The sequence below is a fragment of the Aphelocoma coerulescens genome, chromosome 1A (genome assembly GCF_041296385.1).
Source record: "Aphelocoma coerulescens isolate FSJ_1873_10779 chromosome 1A, UR_Acoe_1.0, whole genome shotgun sequence".
NCBI classification, from domain to species: Eukaryota; Metazoa; Chordata; class Aves; order Passeriformes; family Corvidae; genus Aphelocoma; species Aphelocoma coerulescens.
In genome coordinates, this window is record NC_091014.1 from 23,463,886 (window position 1) to 23,476,770 (window position 12,885).

General features: G+C 35.1%; 1 protein-coding gene across 5 annotated transcripts in view; it reads left to right on the plus strand.

Annotated features, from left to right (window-relative positions):
- Positions 1–12,885, plus strand: part of CADPS2 (calcium dependent secretion activator 2) — a 292,353-nt gene that overhangs the window by 205,267 nt on the left and 74,201 nt on the right. For 3 of the 5 annotated variants that reach the window (XM_068996463.1, XM_068996451.1, XM_068996454.1), the window contains exons 14-16: positions 5,566–5,667; positions 9,789–9,852; positions 11,933–12,056. In XM_068996463.1, the coding sequence (XP_068852564.1) occupies positions 5,566–5,667; positions 9,789–9,852; positions 11,933–12,056 (290 nt within the window). Of the gene's footprint in view, positions 1–2,275; positions 2,390–5,565; positions 5,668–9,788; positions 9,853–11,932; positions 12,057–12,885 lie in introns of all 5 variants that reach the window. The other 2 variants (XM_068996437.1, XM_068996444.1) reach the window with 1 other exon arrangement.

A 12,885-nucleotide genomic window follows, 5' to 3' on the forward strand; every position in this document is an offset into this window, starting at 1 on the left:
CATAATAACTTGCTTCATAACAATACACTGGTACAAAAAAATCATTTTCTATGCCTGTAATAGCCTTGCCCTCTCTGAGAGCTACTTTTAGGTCCTTGCCATCATTTGGCAGTGTAGACTCTCTGACAGGCTTCTTGCTTTAGTTATGCTTAGTGGAAATATCTTAGAGTGGAATAAAGGGACACACAATAGAAGTGAAACTATGGAAACTTCGGAGAGTGCTATGCATTCATATATTTCTTTTAATTTTTCAGTGTTTTGTGATAAGAAACGTTTATTTCAATTTTACACTTTGTGTCAAGTCATAAAAGAATGTTCAGAGAAATCCTCTCATTTAAATCTGGGACAAGTAACTTCATAAAAATAAACCAAATAATATCATTACATTGCTCTGTCTCTTCTGAATTTTTTTCTGGAACTTCTGAATAGGTATTTTCTTCTCTGACTAACTTAACTTTAAAGTAAGGTTGTCTATATCTTGATGGTTTCTCCTTCATTTGGTGTCTTTCATAAACAATATGTAGTAACACTTAAACTGCTTATGAGCATCACAGCCCCAAGCCTCTGATGGGAGACCTCTATAAGTAGTTACATTTGGAGTAACTGGTTTCGTTTGTATATATATATATATTTTTTTTTTTTTAATATATGTCATTCAACTAGTGGCACAGTTTTCTATGTACTACTCTTGTAAGTGGCTAGAAAAAAGTTGTCAGTGGGGTTCTCTTGTATTCAAAGCTAGAAGCAAAACACTTCACCTTGTTGCAGGTGCCAGCTGAAGTCATGTTGACTTCACCTTTGTTTAAAGGAAGGCTACTGTCCTGTGTTGGAAAGTGTTCCTAGCTATAAAAGTGTTACAACAAAACGTGTCCTCACTACATTATTAACAGAGGCACATTTTTCAATGTCTCAAAACAAATCTGTGCTGAAAAGCCTCAGAGAAAATGTCAATAGAAAATTAAACATAATTCAAACATTATTAAGAAATATCAGAAAAAAGTTCTGCCTGTTTAAGGTTATACTTGCCATCTTAGGGAAGGAATGCTATTACATACACTTACCATCCCTAAACATTATGCAATATTTTGTCATTAATTTCAACTGATTACTGCCTTTACATACCCTTGTACATTGGGTAAAATGATATTATATTATTACATGCTTTGCTTTTCAGTAGAAGGGAATTAAAAAATCCCACCTAAAATATAACTGCATACAATATTATTAAAAATAACCCAATTTATGATCTTAATCTGCTGTTGTGACCTTCAGAATTGGTATTTTTCATTCAGTTGTGAAAAAGGGGCATGACCTCTAAGCAGATGTCAGAGCAGACTGAGAACTGCATACAGCAGAAGGCTCCATTGTGCCAGTTTTATGTCAGAATATTTGAAGAATAGTTAATATAAACAACAAAATGCTCAGTCTTCAAGTGTCTGGTGATTAAAGCTGTGTTTGAATGCCATGTGGTAATGCACTGTCTTCTTTTTCTGTAACAAAAAGACGTCTGCTCTGTCTGCTTCTATGCTGATGGTGGAAATCATCGTTCTTAGGTTTCTGTAACACAAGCCATGGACTCTGCAAAAGCCTTAATACGGTTGCATTTTAAAGGAAAATTTTGGTATTTAGGTTCTTGAATATTAAGTCCTATAAATAGATAATAAAAATTCTACATCAAATTCTAAAATATTTAATCTTTGGTTTTCTAAGAAATGAGCAGTCAAATTCTTATCTTACTAATTTGAAACTTGTCACTGTTCTTTTATTTGACTGTACATCCTGCTGAATATAAAAACAATTTCTCTTAGAAAGCACTGAATTTTTCTAAAACACTTTGTTTCTAGGAGAAAGGATGCCATTTAAGTTTGGTTTTGTTTTTTCTATGTCCTTTAAATGTAGTTTATTACAGAAATGTTTTAAAGACCTTAGCTGAAGTATTTTTCTTTTATTTTGTTTTTCATAATAATTTCTCTTCTTGCTCTGGTAAATTCTTTTTGGTCAGCCTTACTTTTCATACCTGTGTGTATGTTAGATTACCACACTATGCATTACTCTCTTCATTTTGTTTGTTTTCATGACAGACCAAAGTCATGGTCTATGTTTTTGATGAGGAAAGCTCATTAAAAAGACTTTTAACACTTTTAAAATAAAGATGCATAAAAGCACCAGTATCAATGATGTTCCAGAGGCAAAAAGTCAGGCATATTCAGTTAGTATTTCCAAGGCTGTCTTAACAAAGTAGTCTTGCTTGAAGTAACAATTCACTCTCCAACAGGCCACTAGGAGAAGCTGTTTCCAAAGTTGAGAGCTGGAAACAATCTACGGTCAACCCAGTGTCCATCATATCTAATTCCCGTTGGAACTGGAATACAATTTTATCTTCTGTGCTGTAGGTATTCAAAATAATCTTAATCCTACAATTCATCAAGTGACCTCTGCAAATTATTGCAGGTTTTAAGATGTCTGGAGATCAAAATAATTCTAGAGGGTACTCCAAGCCTTAAAGGATTATATCAAGTGAGGAAAAACAGTCCATTGCAACAGGAAAACTGAAATCCACCAGCTAATCAGTCAGCTTCTCTGGAGTAACTGCTGTCAGGCCAACGATCTTGCAAGATTTTTGCAGTAAAAATAAGTTTTAAAATTCTGGTCAACCTTTATTTTTGGTTCATTATTTAAGTGGTTTATGGCCCAGCAGATACTTTTTTGCTTGAGTTTACTAGCTCTAGTTCGTGAGGTATTTATTTCAAATATTTTTTGATATTTAAGTCTGAGTGAATTAAACAATTTGACTTTTGACCAGAGATAACATTACATCTGTGCCAGTTAGACTGGGATCTAAGCAGATAAGACAGGCCAATCCAAATCCAATTTACAGAGTTCTCAAAAAGTGGAAAACTAATATAAGTGAGAGAGAAAAGGCTACTCAGGTTTTGAGTGTTCACTGTTTCACCTAGTTCTCTAATTCTAAAAAATGTTGTGAACAATAAGGAGGGAAAAGAGCGTGGAGGAAAGGAAAATTCACTCTCCATCACCTTCTTGAGAAGATGATGTTAAAAAGAAAACTCTTCTTAAGACAGTCCATCACTTTTCTTGGCTGAGTTCTTGTAAGAGAGGTCCCAGGCTGCAATAACAAAGCTTAGTATTCGTTTTGAATTGAAAAAAATCGAGTCCCAACCACATATTTAAGACAGTAGGAAAGACACATTTGTTGTTGCTTTTAGTTGCAAAATAGTTCTTGCATAGTTTATGGATGACCTAAACCTTTGAAAACTAAATGACTGTGTGAGTCTGATTTTCTTTGCAGGCACAGTAATTCATAAATAAAAATAACCAGCTCAAAACAGTGTTATTTTTTTTATTCAATCTTCAAAGTAAAAAAAGAAAAAATATCTCAAAGATTAAATGAGTGGGAATTTTGAAGTATTCATCTATATTTAATATTTCAGCTCGTCTCAGAGTCAGATTCTTTTTTCCATGGATTCTTTTCTAATCAGTAGTAGGTATATATTCCCATAAGTAGAAAAATTACCACCAGCACAATATGTCTCAGAATTGTGTTGCAGAATGCCTTTTTATATTCTTGTTGCAATAAGGTTTGCAACAAGAAGAAACAAAATTGTGATTCAGACTTCATGCTATTTTCTAAAAGCGTGTCTTCAATAGATGAGTTTTTCAGTGCTATAGATGGTACTTTTCCAACACCTTTTTGTGTACTCCTTCTGGGACATCTGCTTCTATGCAAACATATATTTAGCAGTTCTGAAAATTTTAGTTGTTGTCATCAAGGTTCCTTATGACAACAAACTCGATGAAGTGACAGGTCCCTGGTACGTAGTGATCCTAGCCTTAGTGCAGGATGACAGATATGACATCCTGCTGGCTCACCTTTTTCACTTACTGTTATCTGGACCCCTAGGTCTTTTCTGACATATATATGACATGCCTCAGCGAGGCCTAATATGACAGAACTATTTACTTTATCAGTCCAGAGCGCAATCTCTCCTGGCAATGAAATCAGACAGTGCAATTTACTTAAATTTGAGCTCATTCCATCTGTCAGAATGCTGAGGTAAAGTATCCTGGCATCTATCAAAAGAGAGAAGATAAGTTTTTTGCTCTTTCACATCAAATTTATACAATGGTATATTGATGTGCCTTACTACTACTGTACCTACCACATCTGATTTTTTATTGTTGTCTTCACAATAATTTAAGGAATTCAGGCATTCTTTCCACCTTGACTTGACAGGTCACAAATATAAGTGATTTAAAGGGTGAGAGAATTTTTAATGTCATGACCAGGTAGCAACTTATCCCTCCTAGATTTAAGTATAGTGCAGAAAGTTAAAGGAAAAAGATATTCATAGAATCCTAGAATGATTCTTGGAACAATCAGAATGTTCCAAGAAAGAATGTTGTCTTTCTTCATGACATTTTACTACAATTCAGTTCTAGAAACACTGAGATAGTTTGGGAGGATCTGGAGCAGATACAGGGCAGATCCACACACAGTGTCAGGTTCAGAAACTCAGGTGAGAAGCAATAGCTGATTTGTTACCTTGGAGCTGGAAGTTAAGAATGTAACAGGAAGTTTTCAGAAACTTCTTTTTAAAGTATGCTGTATGTGGGGAAGTTGTGACTGCATGACAAAAATAATATTTGGGAACTGTGTATTTCATTTTTTTTTTACTTCTGTCACCATTTTAATATAAGTACCTTAGTAACACATTTAGGCTAAGACGTTAGCCTAAGTTTTTTATTGTTTTTTATTTTTGTCTGCTGAATGATGCAATATAGCAGGTCAATAAGAGTACAATGCTTAACATAATATTTATAAATATAAATATAAATATAATATATATAATTATATATATCGAATATAATATAAATAAATATAAGCTTATTTTTTAATTATTGTGACTTAAATTTGATGTTCAAAAAAATGCAAGTACTTTTGTTTTTTAAAGACCTTTTTGTTGCATCTTTGATGCTGTGCCTATGTGGAAGTCTTGAACACATGATGCTATTTGTCAGTATAGGATGAGGATTCAAACTATCCCCACTATGTAGGATTCCTAGGTGTTGCCTGCTGTGGCTTTTCTCACTGTAGTTTCCCTCCCACCTTTACTTTAAAAGCACTTTTAGCTGTATTGTGCCTCTAGGAAAATAAACAGAAGATTCAAGGAGTTGAAATTTAACAAGATTTGAGTAGGCCTCTCTACTGTGACAATAGTACTAATTTTCTTGAGAAAATTGTCTTTTGGAAGGATTTGCGAGAGTTATATGCTACCTTGTGTTCATATAGAGATGATGTAGAAACTTAGGACTTGAATTCAGAAGTTCAGCTCAAAAGTTAAAATCTTTGTCCAGTTGCAGCCTGTTCTTCAACTATATTCACGAGTATTTGCTTATCCTTTGAGACAATGAGAAAAGGGAAAGGGGAGTTAACACTGATGTTAAATAACACTGATGTTAAATAAAAACTTTAGAAAAAAAGGTCATTGTCCAAAGACAAATCCACATGAAGACATATCAACAATTATTAAATATTTAATATTACAGGCCGGATGGAATTGGAACAGTATCTGTGGAAGAGAAGGAAAGGTTTGAGGAAATTAAGGACAGACTTTCCTCCCTTTTAGAAAACCAAATAAGCCATTTCAGGTAAGTGTAACATTTATTCAATGAATGCTCCATTTTTTCTGGAAGAATTTTCTTGTGGTGTTTAATTTTGGTCTTGAACAAGTGGAGTGAAAATAAAATAGTCTACCTGCAAAGGAATAGCTTAAATATGGAATTATTTATTTACACAAGCAGTTGTACTTGAAATTTATTTGTGTAATATGTGAGTTTTATTTTTCTGTGATAGAAAAGATTGTGCAAAAATATAGGCCTTGGTTTTGTTTATTTTTTAAAGTTCAAGCTTTGTATATCTCTACCAAGAAATCTGTCTGAATGAAAGTGACTGTGCCATGACTATTTCTGGATTACTAGAGGTCAGTAAATCATATGAGTAGAGGACTCATTGATAGATGGCAGCTAAAACTCTTCTTGATGTCTTATGTAATTTTCTTGGTTTCATGATATACTTATCTTTCCTAAGGTAAGGATCATCATGCTCAATAGTTTGTCATATTAAAGACTGTCAATACCAGCAGAAGATGTTTAGAGAAGGAGTGCAAGAAACAGAGGAAATGTGGGATTTCCTGCTGTTTTGTGGCAATTGGTTTATGAAACAGTATAAAAATTGCATGTAGACCACCAAACCTGTTACTTTGTCACACTAAGCCAACCCATCTGCCACTATTCTGTCAATCTAATCCTTTTAGACTGTATTTATAGAATTTTTTTTGTCTCTGTATCACATCATAACAGCCAGTTCCACCATTTAAACAGTTCTTTGTGAAACAGAACTTTTGTTTGGCAGGGTTGACTATGAGTTTGTTCAATGTCTCTCTGGTTCGATGAGGTAAATATCTAGTATTCACTGGCATCATAGGTCACTGGGGACTTTTTTGAACATAGAGGACATAGCAGCCTTCACTTGGGACTTCATATTTATATTTAACTAAAGAGAGCTAGGGTTCTCCTTGGAGAGTGTTCCTTTCAGGGAAAAACAATGATCCTTCCTTTCCTTTAAAGAATCCTCCCTGACACATTTCCTCTTTCCTCCCTTCTATGGGGATAAAGAGCTCTTACAGGAGAAATGATACAGAACAGTATAGGACAGAGTGCTCCCTACCTTCAGGCCTTCACATGCATGAGACTAATTGCAAGATGTATAGTAAAGTCTTATATAAATGTACAAATAATCTTTTGAGGTGAAACAAATAAAAATCCCCATCATGTCTGCTAACCTACACTTTAGAGTTATGTCAATGAGCTTGGGCTACATCACTGACCGTAGAATCTTTCTGCCTCAGTCTTGGTGGATTTTGAGCAAATTTAAACAGCATTAGAAACTCCTTCTTGAGAGCAATTGAATGTGTCATTCAAACATGAATGACTTCATCCTTTAGAGGACTCTGAGGTTTGCCTTAAAATCCTATTTAATCAATACAGACAAACTGCTCTGCCAGGTGAGGAGTGGTTACTGTCTTTTACTGCGAACAATTAGAAATAAAAAAGAAAAAAATAGGTGAAATGTCTGGATTTAAGCAAGAATACTGGCATAATACTGGAAGAAAGAAAAAAGATACTGCCTTAGAATCTGAATTTATAAAGCATATAAAGTCACAATGTAGGACATAGTGACAAAGCATGGGAAGTAACATTTTAAATAAAACCTTGACTCAAGACATGTATAAAGATCACCGCTAGTGATTAACAAAGAATAACCTTGGCTGTCAGATTGCTTTCTTAGGAAAACATGGTATTAAAGCAACTCCATATTTCAGTCCTTCAGAATTGTTATGATACCTGTGAAATGCAGAATATTTTGAAAAATACATTCAACAGTGAAGATTTGTGCAGAGTATGCACTGAATTTCTCTGCTTTGGCCTTACTGTCCTTGAATGCCCTGTATTCCCTGTCATCAGTCATTGCCACCATCTCCCAGGCTGGTTTCCTACTGTCCTTTATACTGTCAGTGTGGGCATCCATGATGTTTATTTGTTATATTTCCTAGAATATTTCAGAGACTTTCATGTCCTCCATGTTCAGATAAGTTTTATCATTTTTAAATGCCAGATTCCCTACAGTAACCTCTTTATCTTCCTCATAGAATCACAGAGAGGGTGTTTGATTGTTTGTTACCACTTTGGTTTCTTAATTGTGGCATGCATTTGGCTCCTACTTTTTTGAGTTTTACCTCAGGCTGCTTGTAGGTTTCTTGCTTTTCTTGATTGCATCTTTAAGGTTTTTGCTTTCATTTTTCAAGTTCTTCATTTTTTCATAGATCCCATTTTTGAAATTGTATATACATGCACTAAATGTATATGTACTAAATTTTGGGCTGCTCTCTTTTGCTACATTATTGAATTGTATTGCCTTATGATTATTACTACAGAGCACCTCTTCTGCTCTGCACCTCTCAAGCTATGTCCTCTTCAGATTTGAGACCAAATACAGAATAGCATCTTTTTTTGTGGGTCCTAAATTAGCTGTTCAAGAAAGCAATTCAAACCTGTGTCTCAAAATATTGTCATTATGCCTTGTCCTACTGAAATATCAGTCAAGTGTATGTATCTAGAGTTGAAATCTTGAACTTGCAGCTCCTCTAATCTCACTTAACATTTTGTAATCACGCTGATCATTATAAGTAGGGGATCAGTGGTACAGACTTCCAAGAATCGTCAGCACTTTTTTCCCCTGTAATATGTTGGTACTTTTCCAAGCTTTGCCCTCTCTCCATTGCTTACTGCTGTGTGCACTGGTCAGCTGTCATGGGCAGTTTAACTGAAGAGTGCACGTCTCTTCCTGCCTTTTCAGAGCAGCTCTGAACATTTGCTGTGTCCACCTAAGTCACTAGGTCACACCCATCTGAAAAAGACGCTCTCCCTTGCCTGCCAACTGACCTGCAGCTTCCAGTTTTAGTACTCCCCTATGGCCTTTTTAATTTCATTTTCACTGCTATCAGCCTGGTTCCATTATGATTAAGATGCAGTCAGCCCATCCCGTGCTAGTGGCTGTCATCTAAAGTAGTTCTTAAGGTACTTACACCTTTCCTCTCCATCACCTTGTCCACCCACTGAGACTTCAGATCTCTGCCTGCCTCTCAGGCATCAAATGTGGAAGAGACAATATTTCTGAGAAAGCTATCATGAAGGTCTTGGACTTTAACATCTTGCCTGGCTGTGTGAATTTTATCTCTGGAGTCTTTCCAGAGGTAAAAGCAAATACTGGAATTCTCACTGCAGGAAATCCTGTTTTGACCTCATTTATAAGGCTTCATTTTGGCTGACCAAATGTAGATCTAAAATTCATTGGTCTGAATCCTTTTATCATTAGAAAATATTTGACTAGTGGAAAACATTAGAATAGGAGGCTACCATTCTCATTCTGAGTAATAATAAGAAAAAAATAATCTCAGCAAAGTAAAAAAATCCTTTTTCCAATTGGGGATATCCCAGTAAGATTTTATAGACAGGATTAAAAGAGATTACAGTCACTTAAGCATTGTACTCTTATTGACCTGCTATATTGCATCATTCAGCAGACAAAAATAAAAAACAAAGCTGTGAATGCAATCACTTTTTAATTTACATAATTTTAAAAGCAGCTATGTTTTAAGTTGGAGCTGATAAAATTTAAGGTAAGTGCTTTTCCAAGGTATTTTTAATATAATAGAAAAAATATGGAATATCTGCCAGCATTTATATCTCTAGAAATTAAAATATCTGGCATTTTATCCTTGTCTTAATCCAATTTTAAAATAAAATACAATATACAGAATGCTGCTTCACAGGTCCAACTGCAGTCATGGCTACATGAGAAATAGTACCTCTTTCCAGGAAGATGACAATTAAACTCATCAGAGACCTTTAAATATCCTTCATGGTTGATAAATTGGAAGTTATGCTTTCTGCCTTTTAGGGTTTTTTCTGCATTTAGGCCTAAAATGCTGATAGGCTGATACTGCTGTGATATGAGTGTACTCCATGGTAGACTACTGAAGAGGCTTTCTGCTTTTATTAATACTCTGGGTATGGTAGTCTTCTGCTAACATAATTTAATGCAAATTGTATGCAGACACATCTTAAAGTAAATTCGTAAAGCAGCTTTTATAATTCTGGTAATTTTATATTCTTCTTTTTTTATTATTATTTTACTTTTACTTTTTAAGATACTGTTTCCCTTTTGGACGTCCTGAAGGAGCTTTGAAAGCCACACTTTCATTACTTGAAAGGGTAAGTTTGAGAACATACTTTAAATTCTGCGTGACTACTGAGCCTGCATTTTTCTTTTGCCTTCAGGCTGCTGAAAGCAGACTCATGTCTTCTCAGGTATTTTACTACTGGTTTTAACTGCTCACTGGAAAGTTGGTTGTTTTTGTTTTTCTCTCATTATCTTCCACAGAGGCAAACAATTGTTTTCTGTAGGGCTTGTTTACTTTCACTTCAAGCCACTGAACTGTAGTCAGTGACTATGCTCCTTTTTAATTTAACACTTATGCAGCATTACCTCTAAAGTAGTACAAGTGTACTCTATAGCCCCTCTTTCCTGCTGTTTATGCCTTCTATGCTGCTAATATTGTCTATACTCATATGTAATATTAAGAGCCTTCTATATAATTCAAGTAATATTCTTTAAATGCATAATCTGAGTAAATTTAAGAAGCAAAAGCTATACGCAGCAAATCTGATACGGGCAGCTTTGAATGTGAACTCCTGCCCAGCAAATCCTCTTGAATTGACTGGAAAGGAGAATACCTTATAATGATAAAAGCATCTCAGTCATCTCTGTGGAAAGAGGACTTTAAATTCCAGCAGAGATTCCAAGGGAATTGTACCAGCAGGAGTCTGATGAAGGTATGTATTTAAAAAAAGCTTAGATCTCAGGCTGTGTTGCTTTGCCAAAATCTGAGAGGTTTGGTCCTGGCAAATATTAGTTATTCTGCACTGCAGAACACTTCATGGATAGAGATTCTCTCTTAAGAAACCTCTGCAATGTTCAGAAAACACATAGGGAGTCTGAGTAGATATGTTTTGTTTCACTTACCATCTCAGTGATTGTAGTGCTGTGTAGGTTCCTTTGTGCTTTATGAAACATCCATTTCCTCTCCCCGTTCCTGCTGTTTCAAATGGCAATGGTGCTCTAACTGGTGCTCAAGCAACACTGCTGTCCGTCTTGACTAGGAATAAATGTGCTTTCCTACATTTGTGGATGCAGAATGGGTTAGAAACATTTTATTTTACCTGTCTTTGAAAAATCTGAAAAAAAATCAGAGCAAGAACAAAAGGTTTTGAATACTGAATATTCACTTGTTTATAACCCAGAAGTTATTAATTAAAAAAAGCAAGGTAACACAGGTAGATAAGTCGTATTTGTTTGCAAGTATTCTAGAAGTCTGCTTTACAGCAATGTCTTCCTAATAGCTTCTCTGTTGCTGAACCTGTTTCTTTTCTACCACATCCTTCCCCAAACAGTATCTCTCGCTTCCTCCTTTTAACAGTAATTTTTAGATAGATAAGGGTGTAGCTTGTCTGGGGATCCACTTGAGAAGCATTTTTTAAAGGTTATGTGTTATTTGAAATTTTATTATTTACATGAAAATGTGATAAAAACATACTGAGTTTTGTTTACACCTACCTGTTGAAAGTTAATGGAGTGCAGAATTAAAGTAAAAATGCAAGTGAACCAACAATTTTTTTTTTTTTTTAAATATAGTAATTCAGAGTATATTATGTTGCATTCATATAAAGAGGTATGGATTCTTGGTTTACCTCACTTGCAGTAGGTGAGGTAACAACTCACATGTTTTGAAAACCTTCATATGGACTGTTCTTCTACTTGTCCATAATAAAATATTCTGCTGGAAGTTCAACGTTTTCCCTGCCTACAATAGGCGACATTATTTTCACAGCAAGAACATGTTGAATTTGAATAACTTTACCCTGTTTTAGAGTCCATGGTTATGCAATGGTGGAAGCTTTTCCACAGGTGAGAACCAAGCAAATTTCCACAACCACATCTCTAGTGGTAACCATGATCCAGCCCATCCACAGAACACTCTTGACAGCACCCATAGACTGACTGGCAGGCTGCAAGATGTGAAACAGGAGGGATAAATACCATAAAGGCACTCAAACCAGGGTTGAACAGAAACCTTCAAAGATGAAGATCCAGCTCCACCCCCTGAAATAGTTCCTTTTTGACTTCTGCCTTCAATCATTATCAGATCTGTAGTAACTTCAGGATACTTTTATCCTTTTCCTGTGGGGTTTTGGTAATAATTTTAATGAAGTGGTATAATTGTCTCTGACACAGGTTTTAATGAAAGATATTGCCACTCCCATACCAGCAGAAGAGGTGAAGAAAGTGGTTAGAAAATGTCTGGAGAAGGCTGCCTTGATCAATTACACTCGACTTACAGAATATGCCAAAATAGAAGGTTAGTACAGCAATCAACTGCCAAAGTGGCTGTAAAAGCCAACAGTGCCTATTAGCTGCATATTCCGTGAGCAGCCTTTTCCCTTTCCAGAACAAACCCCTTCCACAGCAAGGGGAAATGTCTCATTAAAATCTCAGCTGGTGAACTGTGGAGCTTTTTCCTATTCATTGCTTTAATATGCCTCCTGGGACCCTGTTTGAATGAAAAGACTAGGACTTCCTAATTTAAGTCGCTCTTTGTTCTTACTTTTGAGTTCTTCATAAATCTAAGAGGTTGTTTATGGGTTATTTTTTATTTCTCTAGCTATTTCTAGTGATTAAACTACTGACAGAAAATTCTTTCCTTAACACCAGTGTCACTGCCTTGAAATTTGAAAACTCTTTGTATAGATTCTTTTCTGAAGTATTTATAAGGCAGACAAATAAATAAATGCTATTTATTTTTGCTGCTGTGTTATCAGATGTTTAATAATGATCTGATGATTAAAACCTTAATTACATCCTGATTGAATGAATTAATGGGACAAAATGCTAGGTTTGAAGGTAATCAGGAGTTTTTCTGAAAGTTTGGTATGTTCTATAAAGTATATCATGAAATTAAGGAAAATTTTGCTAAAAATAATGGCCAGGTTGCAGAGTGTCATTTTACTATTTGTAAACCTTATGTAGAACAAAAAGGAAGTCATAATTGTCAAATGCCTTGTCAAGACAGACTTTTATTCTCCCTAAAATACAAAAAGCTTGAGATGCTTCCATCCAGGTATAGTCAAGAGCATAAAGCTGTGTGCTCTGGATTTTTGGAGCTAATTACAATGAAATATTGAAGGATG